Below are 26,761 nucleotides of genomic sequence, written 5' to 3' on the forward strand. Positions count from 1 at the left end.
GAGTACAAAAAAAGAACCAGCAAGCAGTGAAACTGAAGAAGCTGGCAGCGGCGACAGTTATTGAGCCAGCAGGAAGAACACACCTATTAACCCTCAAAGCTAGCCCTACCCCAGTCGAAGTCCATGGATAACCCAGAAATAATCCTTCATGTTCTTTTGTCACCACCACCAAATTCAGCAAGTTTTACCTCTTGATGGCTCAATAAAAAAAACCATCCCCCAAAATCACCGAGAAACTAAAAACAGCAAAGATCTTTAAACTCAAAGACCAAAGTTTACATAGGATATGCTAAGAAACGACATAAAACAATTGAAAAACAGCAATGCCAAGAAACTGAAACAGAACAGTGACTGATAAGAGTATCAAATTATCAATAGATGGCATAAAAAACGGAGTGAGGGGCAGACCGCATGAAACAAGTAGAACAAAGGGATTATCAATTGAAAACATGAGATACCAAAAATTCATGAGCACAAATATTTTATGGAAAGAACATGCAGCCAAACTTAGATTCACCCAAATAAATTTCAAATATGCAAAATTTAGAAAAGCAATCAACAAAAATACATTATCCAGGAAGGTGCAGAACCTAGCATCAAACATGTAACTAAATCTCTCTCAAAATTGCCTAAACAGCAAGCATGGATGTGCATCCCATGATTCAGTATAATCTGTTGCAGTTTATACCAACAATCCCTGCAAGAACAAAAAGCACATCACCAGAATTAATTTTTTTAGTTGTGCTCTTTTCACCAAGATTGCTAGAAGAACATGTTATGAATATGGCATGGAAAATTTTAAAATACAATGAAGGCGGGGAAGATAACAACATAACTTTGACTGAGACTAGTAAAATTAATGCCCTGTTTATTTCTTTTAATTTTTTATTTTTTTGAGGGGGGTTCCCTCTTGAAAACCTTCTATTATGTCTTAATTTGAATCATATAAAGGTCTGATCTAGAGATTCCATTCGCATAAAAAGACCTCAACACAGTACTATCAATACATTTAAGAAGGGGAAGGGAGTTAATCGGGGAAACACTCCAAAGCAACACATGCAATATTACCTTAAATATTTAACGCCTCTGTGTTTTTCCAATGGAACGTTTCCCAGAGAACAAGTGCTTTGGTTTGAGTGTAGGAATCACTCTATCTGCTTCTCCACGTCTAGCATCCTTGTTCCTCTTTTTAGCAGATTTCTTGAAAAGTTTAAGAGCCTTGCTTTTTTGAACCGAGTCCTTGAAGCCCTCTCCTGGAACAACCTCATTTGGAGGCCGTGACCTTGACCTAGACCGAGATGTGGATCTCAAACGCAGCTTCTTATTTGGCTGGTCCACATCCATATCCATAGCATCACCATCATCGTGTCCCCTGTCAGTTGACCTCTCTCTTTTGCGGCCCCTCCTAGAGAGTGACCTCTCACGAAGACGATTAATTGCTTTAGAAGGATCCACTCCCATAGCTGACAGCTGCCTGCCCATTCTTTCTGTTGTGAACTTTCTGTCCTTGTCAAATTTTCTAGGTACAGTAGGCCGGCTCTCTGCAGTGCTTTTCTTCATTCTATGCTCTTGAATGAGCAAGCTTTTCTTTTTCCTGATCTCAGCCAAGGCTTCTTTCTCTTCAGGAGTTAATTCTTCACCATCCATCTCAAAATCTTCATCTCCTTCTTCTGCCTGTCGGATACCTTCTTCTTGTTCCAACTCCTCGAGCCTTTGCAAAATATCAGGATCAATGAAGTCATACACATTGTGGCCATCAAGAATCTCCGGGAGTACATCTTCTTTCCATTCATCATTGGCTAAGATGTAATTCTTCTTCAAACTGGCAGAGTATACACCAGCACCACCATTTTCATCTTCCAAATCCTTCTCTGTTTTTCTTTTCTCCTTCTCTGCTGCCTCCTTAGCTTTAGCTTCCAAAACTGCTTGAGGTATACAAGGTGGCCTTTCCTTTTGATCACGTGGCTTTGGCATTGCTACATGGAACCGATTTAAGCAGTCATTAATTTTTTTGGATTTCATCTTCATTTCCACTCGCTGATTCAGCAATCTCTCGCAAGCAGCATTCTTCACAGCAATCACCCCCTCCTCGGTCAAGGTACTCATAGTCAAAAGCACATCATCATCATTGGTAGCTTCACCTCCTTGAGCAACCAGTGTCTTCATAGCTTCTGATTTCATCTCCATGACCAACTTCATGTCTTCCTCAGAAATCCCTTCAAGTGGTTGCAAATCGGTCTTGTTGCACACAATGGTCAATGGTTTATTCATAAACAAAGACTTAATGCTATGAAATAAAGCAGCCTGTTGAGAAATGCTATATCCACATGACCCAGAGACGTCCAAGAAGAATAACACAGCCGCTCGAAGATGTGCCAGAGCCGTGATGCTGCACATCTCAATAATGTTACGATCCTCAAAAGGCCGATCCAAAATCCCTGGTGTATCAATCACTTGGTACCTCAGATACTTGTAATCTGTGTGGCCTACAAACAATGACTTGGTAGTGAATGCATAAGGTTGCACATCCACATCTGCCCTGGTGATCTTGTTGATGAAAGAGCTCTTCCCAACATTAGGATACCCACAAATCAAGATTGTCCGGGTATTTGGATCAATTGAAGGTAGCCTTGCCATATGCTGTCTAATTTGCTCCAAGTAAGCTAAACTTGGGCCAATCCTCTTCATAACAGTGCACATTCGCCCAAGAGCAGCAACCTTCAGAGACTTGCATCGATACAACGAATCACCATACTTTAACAACTTGACATAATCCTTAGCAATCTTGCTAATAAGATTCCTGGCAGTATTAATCTGACCAAGGGCCAGCTTGTAATGATCCTTATTGTACAGCACATGAAGAAGGTCACCATAAAACGGATGGATGTCATCAAGACGAGGGAACTCGTCAACGATTGTTGAAAGCTTCTCATGAAAATTCTGCTGAGTATACTTCACCTTCCGCATATAAAACTGCCGAAGCCGAGAAATAGCATAACCCTTATGGACCACTGTTGGTGTTTGCCTTTGGGTCCGAGAAAGGATGATATCAACAAAATCCTTCCCATTAGGGACCACAGTAATCTTCTTAAAATTATACTGCACCATCTTTATACTCTTTCTACACTGTAAAACAGACATACATATTCAAATAAATGGTATCGCTAGCAATTTTCTTGATGAAAAACATATATATACTAATTAAGAAAAAAATCCTATCCATTGAAGGAACTGAAAACATAAAAAAATTGAAAAACTGGAAAAAATAGGTGATAACAACATAGCAAGAATACAGTCGCAGAAGATAAAGAATCTAGCAATAGCAGAAATAATTGAAAGTTTGAGAAGAGGAGAAGCTCTCACTCACCTTGTTGAGAGCAAATGAGAAAGAAGAAGGGCGCCGCAAGCAGGAGGCCCTCTCTCTAGGGTTTAAGAGAGAAAGGAAGGAAATTATAACTAATAAAGAGGCGGCTTATGTAGCAAGGGTTTTGTCTTCGAAACGACATGTCGTTCATTTAAAAATATTGGTTGCACGTTAGGAGACACGTAGTCCACCTTTCACCCCTTGCCTCCTTATCTCATGGGGTAACAGAAAAACCTCAGATTGTCGCTTCCTGTCACCGCAATGTTGCTGAGACTGGGAGCGCTGACACCGCTTCTCCGCCCGTCTCTCTTCTCTCCGAAACCTATCCTCCTTTCTCCTTTAATAACCCCCAAACCCTTCTTTTCTCTCTCCTCCTTCTCTACGGCACCTTTTCAATCGTCTTTGGTATCTCATTCTTTCAATCCAAAACCAACAACCCTCTTCGAAAGTGGCAAGAATGCCATCTCTGTTGACCCTTATTATTTATCCTGCTGTATGGCTGACAAAGATAAGCCTCTGAGAGTTGCTGTCCTCCTCAGCGGCGGCGTTGACAGTAGCGTTGCCCTTCGGCTTTTGCATGCTGCTGGGCACCACTGCACTGCTTTCTACCTCAAAATTTGGTTCCAAGTAACCCATTTTCTTTCTTTCAATTTTCTTTTGCTCCGAAGTTTGAAACTTTGTCTGAAATTAGTCTTAATTCGGAGTTGGTGTTTTGCAGGAAGATTTTAACAACTTTTGGTCAGAATGTCCATGGGAAGAGGATTTGAAGTTTGCAAAAGGTGTCTGTGATCAGGTTAATCACTTTCTTTTATTCATTTTTTTTACATCTAGCTTTTAATATGTACAGCTGCATTTAAGAAAGTAGGTTTCTTCTTTTGCCTTCTCGAAAGCCAAGCTTTGATCAAATTCTTTTCGTTTGGCCAAGTTTGAGATGATGTTTTACATATATTCTGTTTTAGCGGTTTCATTTCATTGTTTGGAATTCAACCTTTTCTTTGCTCTTATGAGTTACAAAATTGGCATAAAAATTATGCTTCTGAAATGGAAGATTTCGATGAAAGGATTTTTCTTTCTTACTTTTTAGGTAGGAGAAGTTCTTTGCTTGGTTTATAATCTATAAGCTTGTACAGGAGAGATAGAGAGAGAGCGAGAGATTGTTTAACTGAAGCTTGATGGCATTGGCTTTCAGGTTGGTGTCCCATTAGAAGTTGTCCATTTGACTGACGAATATTGGAGTAATGTGGTATGTGATTCCACTACAAGAACATTTCCTTCGTTTATTTTTTTGCTTTCTCACTTGGTTATTTCTGTATAGTTGATCAGAGAGCTTTTTTGTTAGATACAATTCCCCCTAAAAATGAAGAAAAGGAAACTCTGTTATTTTATTTGCTCTATTTGTTGTATAGTGGAAAATCTGCTTTTTCTGGTCAGTCTTCTTGTTGGAGAATCTGGATGAAGCTGTGAAGACATTTTTATGGTCAGTGAAGTAATGAAAATTGATGGTTAATTTTCCAGGTGTCATATATTATTGAAGAGTATCGATGTGGCCGCACTCCCAATCCTGATGTTCTTTGCAATACAAGAATTAAGTTTGGTACCTCTAGCTGAGCTTGAACACGTGAATTTATCCTTTGATTAGTTGATTCAGACTATCTTTGTGCGTAACTTTTTCTTTGAAATACAAAAATTTCAGGTGCATTCATTGATGCCATCAACAACATGGAATTTGATTATGTTGCTTCAGGGCATTATGCCCGTGTCATTCATCCAGTTTCAAATCAAATAAATAAGCCATCTGTTTTAGAACTCTCAAAGGACAAGGTAATTAAGTGAGAACATATCTTCTGATCTTTTGCTTTTCTTGTCTCTTTTGCTTTATTATCAGTCTTTTGAGTATTGTCTTAAAACTGTAATTGGTTAATTGTGTTTCATTTTCTAAGATGCCTGATACATTCTTTCATCAACACAATCACGACATTGTTGATGCTTTAAGGTGGAAGCCTTGTGGTAAATGGGGTTTTAAATTTACAATCATATTTTAGTAGTTTCTTCGAATCCATTATGTGAATTTTTCTCATTAGATGGTTTAAAGTCATATTAGAATTTGTAATGTGTGAATCTAGGTACTGTGAAGAGTTTTTAGTTGCCCACATAAGAAAAGAAGACAGTTATTTTCAGCATTTTTTTTCCTTGCAATATGTGCACAGAAATCACTGATTTTCTTCCCCAAAAGTTCTGCATTATCTCTCACCAAGAGTAAAACTGGGGAATCAGTTTGAGAGATCACTTAGATCTTCAATGTCATTTGATAGATAAAAATTCTACTTATCATATTTGTTCCATAAACTATATCCTGAAACTCTGATAAATTTAACTGCCCATATTCAAATTACATTTATGCCTGTATGATGTTTTTGTGTTATTTCTATCATGAGGATTGGTGCCTAACAGATTACTTGAAGCATTTGTCTATTGTGTGTTGTTAATGTTAATAAGTATGATCTACAGCTCAAGGATCAAACGTATTTTCTCTCACATTTGGCACAAGCTCAGCTTAAACGTCTTATTTTTCCACTTGGGTGTATTCCAAAGGTGAGTTGTTTATATGAGCTGCCATATTTTTACTTATAATATGAGTTTGATAGTCTTCCATGCATTTATATCATTAACTCATCAATTAGAAGACTATTATTTAGTTTCTCAGCACATGGGGGTATTGGAATACTTATTATCATTCTCTGTTTAAGTTTTAAAAAAATTGTGTTAGATTGATGTGATGTGGAGAATTCACACAGGACTTTTAAAAGTAACATATTTCTCATTAGCAAAATAATAAATGGTGGGGACAGTAGGGATGGATATTAAAGAGAAAATATAAGAGTATTATAATCATCCCAAGATTTTTTAAAGAGTTGTATTTTTTTATAGCCCATGGATCTTTTAGTTTTTCTACCTTTTTTTTTTTAGTTTGTGCATTTGATTTGATAACGTAGGTGAGATAAAGAAGTATTGCAGTGTATGCCAACAATAAGTTAGCTCAACATGGCTCCATCATACACTATAATAGTAAATTGATAGATGCAAGTGTTCAAATGACTTGTTGACTTGACTATGTCATTTTAAATGAGTTGTGTAACATGAGAACATGAAGTTCTGGTAATTTAAAGCTGATATTTTCTTGGAAAGTCTTCTTGGAACTGAAGTTTCCATCTATTTATTTATTTTTAATTTTTTATGTTCTTCATTTTGAAAGTATATTACAGTATATCATGCTACAGTTGTAATTCGTTGCATGGCTCTATTTCTTATGATTGCAGAAGTCTTCCAAAAAAAAATTTTTATTTCTTCCTTTATTTCTAAAAAATGAATATTTCTGTCTCCATTGTTGCAGGAAGAAGTTCGCAATCTTGCCTCAAAATTTGATTTGCCTAACAAAGACAGAAAGGATTCACAAGGAATATGCTTCCTTGGAAAGGTACTTCCTAATGGCAGTTTTTTGCCACATTCCTTGCATGGTACAGGAAACATTTTTAAGATGTGATGTTTTATGTGCTATATCTGCTCAACAAATGTGCTGTTGATAGCAATGCATTTTATTTTGGAAACCAGACCCATTAATGAAAAGCAAGCAAATTGATGCCTATTAACTCTAGCTAATGTATAGCTAAGTTTAGTTTGCATAAAACTTTGTCCCTTATAAGCTTGTAATGCCTTGTTGATTTGGATGGATGACAAAAGAAATATCCTTCATTGAACTTCATTTTTCAGAACTTTCTGATATTAGCCTTGACCGGTTCTAAACTTTCTTTATTTGCTGTTATTCTATTTTTAGTGGCCATTTCAAATTTGAAACATGCTTAGTCTTTAAAAAGTTGAACCTGGTCTTAATAGTGACTTGAGATTGCATTATCTTAGAACTCTTCTTTTTGTAGATAAAATTTAGCGAATTTGTTGTGAGACATATTGGAGAGAGTGAAGGTGTGATTTTGGAAGCTGAGACAGGAGATTTCCTTGGCATTCATCGGGGATTTTGGTTCTACACAATTGGTCAACGTCAAGGCTTACGCCTTCCTGGGGGACCCTGGTATGCTTTGCCAAATTGTTGATCTATAGCTTATCTATAGCCATGGCAACATTCATATTATGCTTTTCATAGGATATAATGTGATGGTTTGCCAAAATTCTTTCTACCACTGTGAACTTTGTGCACTTAAAGATGCCATATTTCTCCTCTAGTGTTTTCTCCAATCTTGTTTTTGAATTATAAAGCCATGGTTTATCTTATGTTGGGCTCTTCTTCGCCCACTTTGTTTGCTGAAGGCTTTTCTGTGTGGTGCACCTTATGCAGGTATGTTGTTGAGAAGGATGTTAAAAATAATGTAGTGTTTGTGTCAAGAAATTATTTCTCATTAGACAAAAGAAGGCGCTCATTCCGTGTTGGCTCCTTGAAATGGCTTAGCGGGTCTCCACCTGATATGACCAGTCAGTTTCAGTGTAAGGTATAGAAGAATTATGTTCTACATAATTCATTATTTGATAACCAATATTGCACATTTCCCTCCATGAATGTTTACCTTTTTATTTGGTTGGCAACCATGTAGTCCTATTTATCCAACATTTGAGTCATTTATGCCTTACCTATTAGTGTACGTTGCGGTCAATTGCTAATATCTTGAAGTTCAACTCTCTTTGAAACTTTTCAGGTCAGACATGGCCCCACATTTTATGATTGCAGTGTAAAGATAGAACTTGGTGAAGATAGTCCTGAAGAGGTTGTGGTTGTCCACTTGTGTGAAGATGATCAAGGTCTAGCAGCAGGGCAGTTTACAGCTTTCTACCAGGGAAGAACTTGCATAGGTTCTGGTGTGATTTTGGAGTCCTGGGATGATAAAGGTTTTCCTGTATGTCAGAAGGCTCTTGAATTAGCTAGACTAGAAGATAAATCAAAGCTTGGGAAACCAGTTAAGATAAAGGTAAAACCAGAGACTTCCGACCAGGAATCTGTTCAGAAGGATGGCATAGGACCTGATAAAGGATTGGCTGAACCACGGGTTGCCATCACAAGTTAAAACAAGTCGGATATATTTCAATGAGAAGCAATATCTGGATTCCCAGCAAGTTGGTTGCAAAAAATTGAAGCAGAGCTGGTTGCAGATATTACAGTCTTCAAATCGTGAGGAATAGTTCGTGCATGGAAGTGTAGGTTTTAGCACATTGGTCTCCCATTCAACCCTCTGGATCATAGGGCATGCTGTAGTTACCTAGAGACTAGAGCCAACCGGCATTTATAACCGGTTGGGCTGTGTATAATTAGAAGAACATTCCTTGATGATATACCTGTGGTTTCATGAAAATAATCGGCTTAAAAAGTATACAAATGTTGGAGGTCAAATTCTTGCTGTGACATGGACGGAGCATGCATCCCTACCACCTGAGCAATTAGCTAACAAAAACGAAATTTGCTCAAATTTTTATATCATAAAATGCTTCTGGGATTTGTAAAATTTAGAAATATATATCCAAAATTTAAATAAGGGAAGGTAGGCCTTTTCCTTCAATCAAAACTGACAGACCTAAAAAATGAGTCCAATAATCCATGAAATCCAACCTTGTTTCACTTTCACATGCCTCCATTCGCAGGTCGTTTTCAACATCTATTATTATTTAGTTCTTTTTACACTTAAAATAGATATTTCTTTAAAAAATTATGATTTAAATTAGTAATAAAAAAATTAATTATTCTTTTCTAATACATGCATTTTTTTACTGATTTTTTTTATTAGTAGCATGTTTTTTTATTTAAAAGTAAAGGCAATTTAAATTATTTTTTTGAAAAAAAAATAATAATTTAAAATAAGTAGGGGGGAATGCATCTCTTTAATCTAAACCATGTTTTTTTTATATTAATCCATTTTTTTAATGAAATTTAAAAAAATAAAAAAGAATTATCATGATATGAAAAGAAAGTTTTAATTAAAAAATATTGAGAATTTTGGTATTATGTATGCAATTAAGGAAAAAAATAATTAATCTTAATAAAAAATAAAAATCTTATTTTCATTAAATATTCATGAACTCAATTTTTTGTTTTTACATATTAGGCTCATATATAATAATTAACCAAATGATTGCTAATATTACTGAAACACAAAATGCTATAGTCTTATTTGAAGAGAGAGAGAGAGAGAGAATTGCATTTGATGAAATAATATTTATAATTAATTTTACTTAAAAATTAAGAAAAAGGTTAAAAAAAACACTATAACTAAATGGCTATAAAAAAGGGATAGTAACCAGGGCTTGACTGGTGGCTAGTACAGCTAGCCCACTACAAAGAAACCCAGACAATCTACCCTTCTTTTTCTTTTTATTTTACATTGGATAATAAGTCATCCGCTATATATATATATCACCACCACCAGAGATGCATATAAAGTTGGGTTCCAAGAATTTAAAATCTGAAATCTCATTTTATATAATAAAAAAATTCTAAAAAATATTTGAGTATCTTAATAAATTCATTTATGATTTGAAAATATTTTTAAATTAACCAAAACACCCTCAAATTAAACTAAATAAAATATTTTTTAAATATCAATCTACTTTTTTTCAATGAGATGAATGTTAAAAAATATTTCAGTTCTCGGTTATTTTCTCTATTATTCATATTTTTGACTATTTTTTTTCTTATTTTTCAAAACTAAGAAAGTAGAAAGTAAATGTAAATCCTAAAATTATAGAGTGATTGGGAATGTGGTATAAACTATTTTCTCAAAATTTTGAATTTTTTTTGGGAATAAAAAAAATTATACTTTAAGATTTTTTTAATGTGTTGATGTCAAAAATAATTTTAAAAAATAAAAAAAATTATTTTAATATATTTATAAACGAAAAGTATTTTGAACTGTTATAGTTATTACAATTCCAAACAGACATTAATAATAAAATAAAAAATAATTGATCAAAGAATTTCTGTATAAAATAATTTTTTCATGTGAATCTAGAAAAAAAAACCCTTTTTTTTAGTTGTTTTTTCATTACAAATTTAAATTTTATTTAATTAAATTGGACTCAAAATCAATACAAAATAAGATATAAAGAGTAAAAAAAATTGAAAAAAATAAAGTTTGGTGATTAACTAAGAATTGCAATGATATACAAAGAGTAAAAAATTTTGAAAACAAAAGAAATTGAAAAAAATAAAGTTTGGTGATTAAAAAAATAAAAATAGAAAAACAACACTGTTGAAGGGAGAGAAGTATGGCCGCCCCTCCATAATAATCTCAAGAGATTGGGATATCACACGGCACTTTCATTATGTTGCAACCATTGTGGGATGAGGATGATGAGACTCTTCTATTATATATAAATAAAATATAAATATTTTAAATTCTCTACCTGTTAGATAATTGGAACTCCACCTATTAATAAAAAAAAACAATCCAGTAATCCAAGCGTTTCTGTGGAAACCATTGGTAGGTCCCACGCCTATCAATAATTTAATAGCTGTTCTGATTAGGTAATTTAGCCAGGGAAGAATTGACCAAAATTAATAGAGTAGGTGGGTTTCATTATCCATTCCTTTACAAATTATTATTTTATAGAATAATTATATTTTTAGTTTAGTTTTTTTTATTTTTTTATTAATTTTTTATAGTTTCATCATTTCAAGACTGAGTTGGTTAGAAAATAAATTTCATAATTATTTTGATTTATTTTCTATGAGTTTATCATAGTTTTATAATCTATATCACATGTTTAGTAAGTTAATTTAAGTTAACTCATATTTTTTTAATTGATTTTTTTAATTTCATCATTTCATTGGATGTCACAACCCATTTTTGAGTCTCCGTACAAAAAAAAAATATAACTGTTCAAAATAGAATGTCAAAGTGCCCTAAAAAATGGTTAAAATCAGTTGAGGAGGTTTAAAAATATAAATATTAAAATTTGACAGTATTTTATTGACTGATGAGAGTCTTGTTGACAAAGAAAATTTAATTTGAGGAAGAAAATTTTGAAATTAAATTTTTATGGACTCAATTAAATTTTATTGAAGGTTTAATTGAAGTTATAAAAGGTTTGATTACAAGAAAAATTGATTTTGAAGTTAATTTGGGCTTAAATTGGAAGAAATTCTAGTTCTGAGGTCAAAATATAATTTTTGAGAGTTAATTTAGTCAAATCAGGAGCTTAATTGCATAAATATTGAAGTTTGATAGCCAATTAGAAACTTAATTGAAAAAAATCTGAAACCAATGACCGAAATAAAAAACACGCGTAAATAAAGAAGTTGTAATTAAACAGAATCATGGGTCAAATTAAAAAAATTAGAAGTTTATTACTCAATTGAAGGTGAAATTGCACTAATATGACACCAAGGACTGATTAATACTTAAAAGTGCATTTGTTCATCATTTCAAAATTGAATTGGTTAGAAAATAAATTTTATAATTATTTTAATTTATTTTTTATGAGTTTATTATAATTTTATAATCTATGTCACATATCTGGTAAGTTAATTGAAGTTGACTTATATTATTTTTTAATTAATTTTTTTAATTTTATTATTTCATTGAGTGTCACAGCCTATTTTTAAGTCCCCACACAAAAAAATAAAAATTAGAGAAAAAATCAAAAATATAACAGTTCAAAATAGGATGTCAAAGTGTTTTAAAAAATGGTTAAAATCAGTTGAGGAGGTTTAAAAATATAAATATTAAAATTTGACAGTATTTTATTAACTGATGAGAGTCTTGTTGACAAAAAAAATTTAATTTCAGAAAAAAATTATGAAATCAATTTTTTATGGACTCAATTAAATTTTGTTGAAGGTTTGATTACAAGAAAAAATGATTTTGAAGTTAATTTGGACTTAAATTGAAAGAAATTCTAGTTCTGAGATCAAAATATAATTTTTGAGATTTAATTTAGTCAAATCAGGAGCTTAATTGCATAAATATTGAAGTTTGATAGCCAGTTAAAAACTTAATTGAAAAAAATCTGAAACCAATAACTAAAATAAAAAACACGCGTAAATAGAGAAGTTGTAATTAAATAGAATCATAAGTCAAATTAAAGAAATTAAAAATTTATAACTCAATTGAAAGTTAAATTGCACTAATACGACACCAAGGATCAAAGTGAAAAGGACAGTCAACTTTAGGGCTGCTAATTGATTTTTGATAGGAATGTAATTGTGTTGATTTTTAAATCAAAATTGCAATTTAGAACTTGATTAAACAAATTAGAAATTAAGGACCAATGTGAACGCTGACATATTTTTTTGCCACCTTTTCTTTTTAAATGAAACGATATGTTTTATCCAAAATACTATCGTTTCATGCACGGTTCATTTTTTTTTTTAAAAAAGCCTAAAACAGTGTCATTTTGAATGATATTATGAGTCTTCTTCTTTCTCTACACCTGTGAAACAATGAAAGAAAAAGATTTTTTTTTCTTCCTTTATTTTCATCAACTTCTCTTCATATTTTTTTTTCCTTTATTTTCATCGACTTCTCTTCATCTAAAACTTAAAAAGACGCCAATCCAAAGCCCCCACTTGCCTAAGCCCCAACTAGCATCCTGTTCACCCTGCCCTGTCCCCTACCACAAACAAAAAAAAACAAAGAGGATAAGCCCCCACTAGCATCCTGTTCACCCTGCCCTGTCCCCTAACTGGACAAAGGCAGGGCATTTTCACAGCCCTTCTTAGCCTATAAATACAAAGGCAAAGAAGAGGCACAAGGGGAAGGAGAATGAGAAGGAAAATAAGAGAAAAAATAAGAGGAAAGAAGAAACAAAAAAGACAAATAACATAGCAAAAGAAGAAGAAGAAGAAAGGAATAAAAATGAAAAGGGCAAAGAAAGCACAATATAGGGGGGAGATCGAAAGAAAAGGAAACAAAAACAAAGAGAGAAAAGAAAACAGAGAAGGGAGAGGAAGAATAAAGAGAAGCACCATTGGTCACTAACACCGTCACCGCAACCACAACACCTCCGATATTAGTAGCACTGTCTCGATGCCACCTTAGGTAACCTTTGGATGTCTCATCTATTTCTCCCTTGCTTAGCCACTATCTGCATTTGCATGCAGAACATGAATAATTCACGTTCTGTAGCAAATGACAGCTGACTGGTTACTGTACTTATACACAATAATCAGTCCATTTGGTTTTGAGCCAAGTCTGACCCAGCCTATCGATCTGAGCTGGGTCTGCCCATTCCATTAAAAAAAAAACAAATATTTTTTTAATGTTTGTGATTTCTTCACTTTTTGATCTATGTTTTTTATTACTTAATACCAGTCTGTATTTCACATTGTCAAATCCGGTATTGAAATACCTGATTTTTTTCAAAACTTTTAAAATATTAAAAAATTGTAGAAAAAAAATATTTTTGTGTGTATGGCCAAATATCTTGAAATTAAAAAAAATCATATTGTGTTTTTTTTCATACACCAAAAAATAATGTTTTAGCATGTATTTTGACTTTAATAATCAGTTTAGCAAAATCGAGAAAACATTGGCCAACATTTCAAAAACAACAAAAAATTTATTTTGTTTGTCTTTTAGAATTTGGGATACAACATTACATGCAATAAGTATTTAGGATATTAATTTTTTTTTTTAAACGCTAGAATGGTTAGGTTTTATTCTATAAAAGATAAGAACTTCATTACAGAGAATGACTTTTCTTAAATTATAGACATATAAAACTAATAATTAGAAACCACAACTAAATCTTAGATTTTATCATATATTAAAACAATACAATTTACATTAGGTATGACGTATTAATACATTCTTTTTATACTACTAGTCTCTGTGCCCTATCTTTGAAATCAGTTAAGATTTCTAGTGACAAAAATATTAGATGATGACTTTGCATCTCTATTTTACTGATAAGAGATATATTTGTCAAATATACACGTGTGACATTTAAGATTGAATTTTATAATTTTTTTATTTATTTTTTTATTGGGTTATCATCGTATCATAATATCGTGATTCATGTTACAATTTTGATAAATTAAGCTAGGTTAATATATATATATTACTATTTTAATATTAAAAAAATATAATTTTTAATTTATTTAGTTAATTATATATTTTTTTATTTGATTTATTTTTAAATCTATCAAATTAATTAAATAATATTAAATTAACCTATACTTGAAACCCGTTAATAACACTTTAATGTTAAAAAATTTAATACTACGCAGCATTGGAGCACGGGACAAAGATTTTCAAACAGTGCAGGTTTATTTTTATGTTTTAAAAATAATTTTTGAAAGAATAATTTTAATTTTAATTTTAAACCTATTTTGAATCATTTTATAGATTAATATTAAAAATAAATAAATAAATAATTTTTTTAAAATATTTATAAATAAAAAATATTTTAAAAAACTATAGTTATAATTTCAAACAAAATTAACTCGTTTTCCATTAATACAGGTTGTTGTTAGCTTTTTTTCAAGATAAGAGGAGTAGCTGCCATTATAAAAGTCATAAGTAGTTGGATATCATTATCAATGGCATGTCGTTATCAATGGTGAACGGGGTTGTATTGAGAATGGAGTGAAAGTTCAAAAAAACAAAAGTACAAGAATGATTGAAATAGTAGTACACAGAAAGAATTTTTAAAACTGAAATATTAATTTAATTATATTTTTTATCTAAATAACTTTATCATATATTTTTATAGATTATAAAACTAATTTATATTAAAAAATAAAATAAGAAACTAAGAAAAATATAAATTACTTCAAATATTAACTTTTAGATTTAATTTCAAGAGACCTAACAATTTGACAACATATAAAGTTTTCTAAAAAACTTTATTATGTTTTTTTTATAGGTTAGAAAAACAATTTATATTAGAAAATAAAATAAGAATCTAAAAAAAATCAAAATTAACTCAAAACATCAACTTATCTAATAATATGACAGTACATAAAAAATTCTAAAAACTGAAAAATTAATTTAATCAAGTATTCTTTCTAAAAAACTTTATCATGTTTTTTTAATAGGTTAGGAAAATACAAAGAAAAAAAATCAGAACCTAAAATGTTTTTTTTTATCAAAATTGACACAAATATTAACTTTTATATTTAATTTCAAGAAATCTAAAAATTTAACAACACCCGAAAAATTCTAAAAACTGAAATATTAATTTAATCAACTTTACTTTTTAAAAAACTTTATCATGTTTTCTTATAGGTTACAGAAACAATTTATACTATAAAATAAAATTTAAATTTAAGAAAATATTAAAATAGATTCAAATAACAACTTTCAGATTTAATTTCAAGATATCTAATAATTTGACATCAAGATATCTAATAATTTGACAGCACCTAAAGAATTCTAAAAGCTCAAGTATTAATTTAATCAAGTTTTCTTTCTAAAAAACGTTATAATTATTTTTATAGGTTAGAAAAATGATTGATACTAAAAAATAAAATTACAATCTAAAAAATATATTAAAATTGACTCAAATATCAACTTTTATATTTAATTTAAAGGGATCTAATAATTTAAAAACACCCAAAGACTTCTACAATATGAAATATTAATTTAATCAAGTTTTCTTTCTAATAAACTTTATCATGCTTTTTTTTTTATAGGTTACCAAAATGATTTATACTAGAAAATAAAATCCAAATATAAGAGAAATATCAAAATTGACTCTAATATCAACTTTTAGATTTAATTTTAAGAGATCTAATAATTTACTAATATGCCAAGAATTATAAAAGATTAAATATTAATTTAATCAAGTTTGCTTTCTAAAATATTTATCATGTTTGTTTATAGGCTACAAAAACAATTTATACTTCAAACTAAAGTCAGAATACAAGAAAAATATCAAAATTGACTAAATTATCAACTTTCAAATTTAATTTCAAGAGGTTTAATAATTTGACAATACACAAAGAATTCTAAAAGCTGAGATATTAATTTAATTAACTTTTCTTTTTAAATATTTTATCATGTTTTTTATAGGTTAAGAAAATCATTTATAATATAAATTAAAATCAGAATCTAAAACAAAAATCAAAATTGACAAACACCAACTTTTAGATTTAATTTGAAGAGATCTAATAATTAAACAACATGGCAAGAATTTTAAAAGCTTAAATATTAATTAAATTAAATTTGCTTTCTAAAAAACTTTATCATGTGTTTTTTATAGGTTAGGAAAATAATTTATACTAGATAATAAAATTAGAATATAAAAATATCAAAATTATCTCAAATATCAATCTTTTCATTTAATTTCAAAAACTTTAACAATTTAACAGCATATAAAGAATTCTAAAAATTAAAATATTATTTTAATCAATTTTTCTTTATCATGTTTTTTTATAGGTTAGGAAAGATTCATGCTAGAAAACAAAGTCCGAATAAAAAAAACATATATATATATATATGTGTATATATATATATATATATATATATATATATATATGTATATGTATATATCGAGATTGACTTCAATATCAACTTTTACATTTAATTTCAAAAAAATCTAATAATTTGAAAATATTCAAAAAATTCTAAAAGCTAAAATATTAATTTAATTAAACTTACTTTCTAACATTTTATCATGGTCTTTTATAAGCGACAAAAACAATTTATACTAGAAAATAAAATTAAAATTAAAGTAAAATATTAAAATTGACTCAAAAATCAACTTTTAGAATTAATTTCAAGACATATAATAATATGATAACACATAAAGAATTATAAAAGCTGAAATATTTATTTAATCAAGTTTTCTTTCTAAGAAACTTTATCATTTTTTTTATAGGTTAGGAAAAAAGATTTATACTAGAAAATAATATGAAAAATGACTCAAATATCAACTTTTATATTTAATTTTTAGTGATCTAATAATTTAACAACAAACAAAGCATTCTAAAAGCTTAAATATTAATTTAATTATGTTTTCTTTCTAAAAACCTTTATCATGTTTTCTATAGGTTAGGAAAACAATTTATACTAGAGAATAAAATTAAAATCTAAAAAAAATAAAAATTGACTTAGATATTAACTTTCAGATTTAATTTCAAGACATGTAATAATTTAACAACAGGCAAGAAATTTTAAAAGCTTAAAGATTAACTTAATCAAGTTTGCTTTCTAGAAAAAATATCATGTTTTTTTTATTGGTTAGGAAAATGAATTATACTAGAAAATAAAATCATAAGCTAACAAAAAATATAAAAAATGGCTCAAATATCAACCTTTACATTTAATTCCAAGAGATTTAATAATTTAACAACACATAAAGAATTCTAAAAGCTTAAATATTAATTTAATTAACATTGTTTCTAAAAAACTTTATCATGTTTTTCGTATAGGCTAGGAAATGATTTATACTAGAAAATAAAATCAAAACCTAAAAATAAAATATCAAGATTAACTCAAATATCAACTTTTAGATTTAATTTAAAGAGATCTAATAATTCAACAACACAAAATGAATTCTAAAAGATAAAATGTTAATTTAATCAAGTTTTCTTTGTAATAAACTTTATCATGCTTTTTTTTATAAGTTAGAAAAATGATTTATTGTAGAAAATAAAATCATAATTTAAAACAATATTGGCTCAAACATCAACTTTACATTGAATTTCAAGTGATCCAGTAATTTAACAACATACGAAGAATTCTAAAAGCTGAAATATTAATTTAATCAAGTTTGCTTTCTAAACATTTTATCATGTTTTTTTATAGGCTAAAAAAATGATTTATATTAGAAAATAAAATTAAAATCTGATAAAAATATTAAAATTGACTCAATTATTAATTTTAGATTTAATTTCAAGAGATCTAATAATTTGACAACACCTAGAGAATTCTAAAAGCTGGAATATTAATTTAATCAAGTGTTTTTTTCTAAAATACTTTATTAGTTTTTTTATAGGTTAGGAAAATAATTGATGCTAAACAATAAAATCAGAATCTAAAAAAATAAAATAAAATAGACTCAAATATCAACTTTTACATTTAATTTCAAGAGATCTAATAATTTAACAACACACAAAGAATTCTAAAAGCTGAAATATTAATTTAATCAAGTTTGCTTTTTAAAAAACTTTATCATGCTCTTTTTTATAGGTTAGGAAAATGATTTATACTAGAAATTAAAATTACAATCTAATAAAAATAACGAAATTGACTTAAATACCAACTTTTAGATTTATTTTCAAGAGATCTAATAATTTAAGAACACATAAAGAATTCTAAAAGATAAAATTTTAATTTAATCAAGTTTTATTTGTAAAAAATTTTAATTTTTTTTATAGGGTAAGAAAATGATTTACACTATAAAATAAAATGAGAATCTAAAAAAAAATATCCAAATTGACTTAAATATTAATTTTTAGATTTGATTTCAAGAGATCTAATAATTTGACAACACACAAAGAATTTTAAAAGCTTAATATTAATTTAATTAAGTTTGCTTTTTAAAAAAATTGATCATGTTTTTTTTATAGGTTAGGAAAATAATTTATACTAGAAAACAAAATCATAATTGACTTAAATATCAGCTTTTATATTTAATTTCAAGAGATCTACTAATTTGACAACACCCAAAGAATTCTAAAAATTTAATTAAGTTTGCTTTCTAAAAACTTTTATTATGTTTTTTTATTAGTTGGGAAAATAATTTATATTAGAAAATAAAATCAGAATAAATTGACTCATCAGAATCATAGAAAAATATCAAAATTAGCTTAAATATCAACTTTTACATTTAATTTCAAGAGATCTAATAATTCAACAACATGCATGGAATTGTAAAAGCTTAAATATTAATTTAATCAAGTTTTCTTTCTAATAAACTTTATCATATTTTTTTATAGGCTACAAAAACTATTTATACTAAAAACTAAAATCAGACTTTAAAAAAAATATCAAAATTATTTTAAATATCAATTTTTAAATTTAGTTTCACGAGATATAATAATTTTACAACACTCAAAGAATTTTTAAAGCTTAGATATTAATTTAATTAAGTTTGCTTTCTAAAAAAACTTTATCATGTTTTTTTATAGGCTACAAAAAGAATTTATACTAGAAAATAAAATCTAAATCTAAATAAAATATTAAAAGTTACACAAATATCAACTTTTAGATTTAATTTAAAGAGATCTAATGATTTTACAACATATAAAGAATTTTAAAAGCTGAAATATTAATTTAATCAATTTTTATTTTTAAAAATGTTTTTCTTGTTTTTTTATAGGTTAGAAAATAAATTTATACTAAAAAATAAAATCTAAATATAAAAAAAAAATTAAAATTGACTCAAATATCAAGTTTTACATTTAATTTCAAGAGATCTAATAATTTAGCAAGGCACAAGGAATTTTAAAATCTGAAATATTAATTTAATAATTTTTTCTTTCTAATAAACTTTATCATGTTTTTTTTTTATAAGTTAGGAGAACGATTTATAATGGGAAATAAAATAGAATCTAAGAAAAATATTAAAATTGACTCAAACATTAAATTTTACATTTAATTTCAAGAAATCTAATAATTTGACAACACACAAAGAATTCTAAAAACAAAAATATTAATTTAATCAAGTTTTCTTTCTAAAAAGGTTTTATCATGTTTCTTTTGATGGTTAAGAAAACTATTTATACTAGAAAATAAAATCAGAATTTCAAAAAAATAATAAAAATTGACTCAAATATCAACTTTTAGATTTAATTTCAGGAAATCTAATAATTTGACAATACACAAAGAATTCTAAAAGCTGAAATATTAATTTAATCAAGTTTGGCTTCTAAAAAAATTTGTCATGGTTTTTTTATTGTTAGGAAAACGATTTATACTAGAAAATAAAATTAGAATAAAAAATGTTAAAATTGATTGAAATATCAATATTTAGATTTAATTTCAAGACATCTAATAATTTGGCAATGCTCAAATTTATCATGTTTTTTATTTTTTATTGGTTAGGAAAATGATTTATATTAGAAAATAAAATTAAAATCTAAAGAAATATCAAAATTGAATCAAATATCAACTTTTAGATTTAATTTTTAAAGATCTAAAATTATTTTTGCATTTTAATTTGTAATTTTAGTAAATGATTTCCTGGTTTGACTTGGTAGTTTTGGATATTTGATTTGCAAGTTTGATAAATTTATCCATCAATAGATTTTTTTTTTGTTTTGAATCTTTTAATTATTTTTTTTATTTCATTCTTAAATATTAAATAGATTGTGAAATAGATGACATCATTTATTTTTATTTAATTTTTATGAAATAATCACTTAATTTTGATTTATGTAAAGTAATCACTTAATCATATAAATATATATTTTTAGATTGGTTCTTAATTTTATAAGCATTTATTTTTATTATATAATTAAATAAAAAAATTTATAAAAAATATTATTAAATCTAATAAAATTTATGATTCGGGTTATCAAACATCAAAATTTATTTAATCCGTTATTGTTTTAATTTATTTTTTAAAATTATTATCTTAATTGTTTTTAAATTTAAATTATGTTTTTGTTCAATATCAATATCATACTTGAATTTATGAAATCAGTTTAATTATATTATTAAAAAATTATTGGCACTCTTATTTATTTATTTTGTTTACATTAAAAAAACTGGATTTACGAACTGCACAGCGGGGCCAATGACTGGTGTTATCTATACCCGCAGATATTGGAGAAGAACTTATCCAGGCATGCATATTGCATGCCATGCATGCCATATATACATTTATTTCAAGCATCGATAAATGTGTACATATATATATATATATCATATGGATGTTAACCGTCGCTGCCTGACTCAAGTTACTACGTACAGTTTTGCTGTAGTTTGCAAGAAATCAACGTGCCTGTCAATTCGGAGGGTCCTACAATTGGATTGTCCCACTGATCTCCACGTTAGTTTACAGCATTAATGGGCGTGCCCAAATCACTACAGTTGGAAACGACCTGTCCCATTGATGACGGGCCCGTATCCCTACAATTGCATCACCATGATGGAAACGAGCTGCCACGCTTAAATTGTCAAAATATATTTTTAATGCGACATGAATAATATATAATAAATTTAAATTATAAAAATAAATTGTAAATTCATAATTTTTTTAAATATATTAAAACAATAAAAATTCATATTTCAAATAAAAATTCATATATAGTTTAAGTATTTTAAAATATATAATTTAAATTTAAGTTATTTTTTATTAATTAACAATTACTAAATTCCATTTTTATATAAAGTTGGGCAGAACAGATAAAATTATCATGCAGATTGAAATCTCACCTCATATATTTTTAGCACAAGATATTCTAATTGCATACTTGTTGTGGTGCATTATGATCCTCTAGATTGCAAATACTTCATTATGAAGAGGGATGTCAATAGATGGCCATGCTAACCGAATGAAAGCGCTCGTTATCTCAGCATTTTTATTCTCGAAAAAGCCCGAGAAGATGATGATGAACACCAGTCTAGGTTGAAGCAACATGGACTGTCTCAACAACCTTGACATGATTATTGATCAATCAGCCAATAACAATTCAATAGCTGCACCCCATAATCAATGAAAATAATCAATCACAACGGAAAATCATTAAAAATAGCCTGCTAGCCATGTTCAACCAGTAATTCTCCTCTAAAACCATGTTTTTGGAAAACAGCTGCACGTAGAATCAATGCCGTTAAATCAATCAATGACATGGGCAAATCAACAAAAAAAGAAAAGAAACACTCCTATCAATTTGGACCAGTGATTTCACTCTAGAACCATATTTTCATTCCGGGATTTCAAAACCATTTTTAGGCTCTGAGCTCAAATAATCCACGCCAACCAATTCTTTATACAATCATTTTCCAACTCTAAAATCAAACGAACACAAGCTATTTTGAAATCATCGTAAGAAGAGAACAAAAGCATTACTTTGCAACAAGAAAAATGGCTGACTAGTTTTGTCTATTTCGAACATAACCAACAAAAAACAAGACATCAAAGCCAACCAGCAACGAAAGATGGCCAAACACTTTCCTCATTCTAAAACAAGCGAAGAGAAAAGCATAATTATCGTACATTAGAGGGAATAAAGTACTGTAAGGCAAATCATTCATAGAATAATAATGTACAACCTGAGCTAAATCATCTACATAATAATAATAATAACGTATACGTTGCGGAGGATTACATGACAACCGATTTCTTAATCGGACTGGCGATTTGGGGAAAGGGGAAGGGTTGAGAGTCGGGCGGATTTGGGAAAGGGGAAGGGGGATTTTACATGACAGCAGTTGTTTTAATTTTCACATGGAATCGGTCCGGTTTGAAGGATTTTAACAAATCGGACTGATTTTACACGAGTTTAACTTATTTTTCTGATTTTCAAGTCTTCAATTTGATTTAATTTCAAAATGTGAACTCTGATATATTTTTTTGCCACCTTTTTTTTTTAAATGAAATGATGTGTTTTATCCAAAATAGTGTCGTTTCATGCACGGTTCGTTTAAAAAAAGAAGAAGCCTGAAACGGTGTCATTTTGAACGACACTATGAGTCTTCTTCTTTCCCTAGACGCGCGAAACAACGAAAGAAGAAGATTTTTTTTCCTTCCTTTATTTTCATCGACTTCTCTTCATCTAAAACTCAAAAAGACGCCAACCCAAAACCCTCACTTGCCTAAGCTCTGACCGGTGGCCTACCATAAACGAAAAAAACAGAGAGGATAAGCCCTAGATAGCGTCCCGTCCACCCTACCTTGTCCCCTGACTGGACAGAGGCAGGGCATTTTCACAACCCTTCTCAGCCTACAAATACGAAGGCAGAGAAGAGGCACAAGGAGGAGGAGAATGAGAAGAAAAATAAAAGAAAGAAGAGAAAAAATAAGATGGAAGAAAAAACAAAGAAGACAAATAACAGAGCAAAAGAAGAAGAAGAAGGGAATAAAAATGAAAAGGGAAAAGAAAGCATAATAGAGGGGGGAGACCGAAAGAAAAGGGAACAAAAACGAAAAGAGAAGGATAAAAAGAAAGAAAAAAAACAGAGGAGGGAGAAGAAGAATAAAGAGAAGCACCACCGGTCACTAACGTCGTCACTGCGACCACAGCACCTCCACCATTAGCAGCACCGCCTCGATGCCACCTCAGGTAACCTCCGACTGCCTCGTCTATTTCTTCCTTGCTCAGCCACTATCTGCATTTGCATGCAGAACGTGAATAATTCATGTTCTGTAGTAAATGACAACTGGCTGGTTACTGTACTTATACACAGTAACCAGTCCATTTGGTTTTGGGCCAAGTCTAGCCCAGCCCACCGATCTGAGCTGGGTCTAGCCCATTCCATTTAAAAAAAACAAATATTTTTTTAATGTTTGTGATTTCTTCACTTTTTGATCTATGTTCTTTATTACTTAATATCAGTCTGTATTTCACGTTGTCAAATCCGATATTGAAATACCTGGTTTTTTTCAAAACTTTCAAAATATAAAAAAATTGTAAAAAAAAAAAAAGAAAAATATTTTTGTACATGTGGCCAAGTATCTCAAAATTAAAAAAATCATATTGTGTTTTTTTCATACACCAAAACACAATGTTTTAGCATATATTTTAGTTTTAATAATCAGTTTATCAAAATCAAGAAAACATTGGCCAACATTTCAAAAACAACAAAAAATTTATTTTGTTTGTCTTTTAGAATTCAGGATACAACATTACATGTAATAAGTATTTAGGATATTAAATTCTTTTTTTTTAACGCTAGAATGGTTAGATTTTACCGAAGATAATAATTTCTTTACAGAGAATGATTTTTCTTAAATTATAGACAGACAAAACCAATAATTAGAAACCACAATCAAATCTTAGATTTTATCATATATTAAAACAATGCAGCTTACCTTAGGTATGACGTACTAATACATTCCCGTTATACTACCAGTCTTCGTACCCCATCTTTGAGACCAGTTAGGGTTTCTAGTGACAAGAATATTAGGTGACGACTCTCAGTCCTTATTTTACTAATAAGAGATATATTTGTCAAATATACATTTTTTTTAGTAGTGAATGATCGCCACGATATCACACACATGCAACATTGAAGACTGAATTTTATAATTTTTTTATTTGTTTTTTTGTTGGGTTATCATCATATCATGATTCATGTTACAATTTTTTGATAAATTAAGTTAGGTTAATATATATATTACTATCTTAATATAAAAAAAATATAATTTTTAAATTTATTTAGTTAATTATATTCTTTCTTTTCATTTAAGTTATCTTTAAATTTATCAAATTAATTAAATAATATTAAATTAACCTATACTTGAAACCCGTTAATAACACTTTAATGTTAAAAAATTTAATACTACGCAGCATTGGAGCACGGGACAAAGATTTTCAAACAGTGCAGGTTTATTTTTATGTTTTAAAAATAATTTTTGAAAAAATAATTTTAATTTTAATTTTAAACCTATTTTGAATCATTTTATATATTAATATTAAAAATAAATAAATAAATAAATAATTCTTTTAATATATTTATAAATAAAAAATATTTTAAAAAACTATAGTTATAATTTCCAACAAAATTAACTCGTTTTCCATTAATACAGGTTGTTGTTAGCTTTTTTTCAAGATAAGAGGAGTAGCTGCCATTATAAAAGTCATAAGTAGTTGGATATCATTATCAATGGCATGTCGTTATCAATGGTGAACGGGGTTGTATTGAGAATGGAGTGAATGGTATTTTTTTATAAAAAAATAATTTTTCTTGTGTAAAAATATATTAAAATAGTTTTTTTTATTATTTTTTACATCAACAAATTAATTATAAAAAAATTTAAAAAATATTAACCTAATATTTGTTAAACTAAAAATACTTTTAAAAAACACGTTAAAATAAAAATCGCTAAACACCCAAAAAAGTACAAAGAATGGTTGAAATAGTACTACACTGAAAGAATTTTAAAAACTGAAATATTAATTTAATTATATTTGTTATCTAAATAACTTTATCATATTTTTTTTATAGATTATAAAAATAATTTATATTAAAAAATAAAATAAGAATCTAAAAAAAATATAAATTACCTCAAATATTAACTTTTAGATTTAATTCCAAGAGTTCTAACAATTTGACAACATATAAAGAATTCTAAAAGATGAAATATTGATTTAATCAAGTTTTTTTCTAAAAAACTTTATTATGTTTTTTTATAGGTTAGAAAAACAATTTATACTAGAAAATAAAATAAGAATAAAAAAATCAAAATTGACTCAAAACATCAACTTATCTAATAATATGACAATACATAAAAAATTCTAAAAGCTGAAAAATTAATTTAATCAAGTATTCTTTCTAAAAAACTTTATCATGTTTTTTTATAGGTTAGGACAATACAAGAAAACAAAATCAAAATCTAAAAACAATTATCAAAATTGACACAAATATTAACTTTTATATTTAATTTCAAGAGATTTAAAAATTTGACAACACCCAAAAAATTTTAAAAACTGAAATATTAATTTAATCAACTTTATTTTCTAAAAAACTTTATCATGTTTTCTTATAGGCTACAAAAACGATTTATACTATAAAATAAAATCTAAATCTAAGAAAATATTAAAATTGACCCAAATAACAACTTTTAAATTTAATTTCAAGAGATCTAATAATTTGACAGTACCTAGAGAATTCTAAAAGCTCAAATATTAATTTAATCAAGTTTTTTTTCTAAAAAAATTATAATGTTTTTTTATAGGTTAGGAAAATGATTGATACTAGAAAATAAAATTAGAATCTAAAAAATATATTAAAATTGACTTAAATATCAACTTTTACATATAATTTCAAGAGATCTAATAATTTAAGAACACACAAAGACTTTTACAATATGAAATATTAATTTAATCAAGTTTTCTTTCTAATTAACTTTATCATGCTTTTTTTATATAGGTTACCAAAATGATTTATACTAGAAAATAAAATCTGAATCTAAGAGAAATATCAAAATTGACTCTAATATCAACTTTTAGATTTAATTTTAAGAGATCTAATAATTTACTAATATGCCAAGAATTATAAAAGATTAAATATTAATTTAATCAAGTTTGCTTTCTAAAATATTTATCATGTTTGTTTATAGGCTACAAAAACAATTTATACTTCAAACTAAAGTCAGAATACAAGAAAAATATCAAAATTGACTAAATTATCAACTTTCAAATTTAATTTCAAGAGGTTTATAATTTGACAATACCCAAAGAATTCTAAAAGCTGAAATATTTATTTAATTAAGTTTGCTTTTAAAAAAATTTATCATGTTTTTTATAGGTTAAGAAAATGATTTATAATAGAAATTAAAATCAGA

The 26,761-nt window shown here is 28.1% G+C and overlaps 2 protein-coding genes across 2 annotated transcripts; one reads left to right on the top strand and one right to left on the bottom strand.

Moving 5' to 3' along the window:
* Nucleotides 1-415: 415 nt before the first annotated feature.
* Nucleotides 416-3,466, bottom strand: LOC105112265 (nucleolar GTP-binding protein 1-like). The gene is made up of 3 exons (XM_011007899.1): nucleotides 3,368-3,466; nucleotides 1,069-3,126; nucleotides 416-697 (listed from the first exon to the last, which is right to left on the bottom strand). The coding sequence occupies exon 2, from the start codon at nucleotides 3,106-3,108 to the stop codon at nucleotides 1,078-1,080; it is 2,031 nt and encodes a 676-aa protein (XP_011006201.1). The 5' UTR covers nucleotides 3,109-3,126; nucleotides 3,368-3,466; the 3' UTR covers nucleotides 416-697; nucleotides 1,069-1,077.
* Nucleotides 3,467-3,559: 93 nt separating this feature from the next.
* On the top strand, nucleotides 3,560-8,763 carry LOC105112267 (mitochondrial tRNA-specific 2-thiouridylase 1). The gene is made up of 10 exons (XM_011007900.1): nucleotides 3,560-3,991; nucleotides 4,083-4,157; nucleotides 4,554-4,607; nucleotides 4,880-4,958; nucleotides 5,058-5,185; nucleotides 5,873-5,956; nucleotides 6,756-6,839; nucleotides 7,297-7,448; nucleotides 7,713-7,863; nucleotides 8,068-8,763. Exons 1-10 carry the CDS (start codon nucleotides 3,626-3,628, stop codon nucleotides 8,431-8,433), a joined length of 1,539 nt encoding a protein of 512 aa, XP_011006202.1. The 5' UTR covers nucleotides 3,560-3,625; the 3' UTR covers nucleotides 8,434-8,763.
* The last annotated feature ends 17,998 nt before the right edge of the window (nucleotides 8,764-26,761 follow it).

This window comes from Populus euphratica, unplaced genomic scaffold, assembly GCF_000495115.2.
Source record: "Populus euphratica unplaced genomic scaffold, PopEup_1.0 scaffold518.1, whole genome shotgun sequence".
NCBI lineage: Eukaryota > Viridiplantae > Streptophyta > Magnoliopsida > Malpighiales > Salicaceae > Populus > Populus euphratica.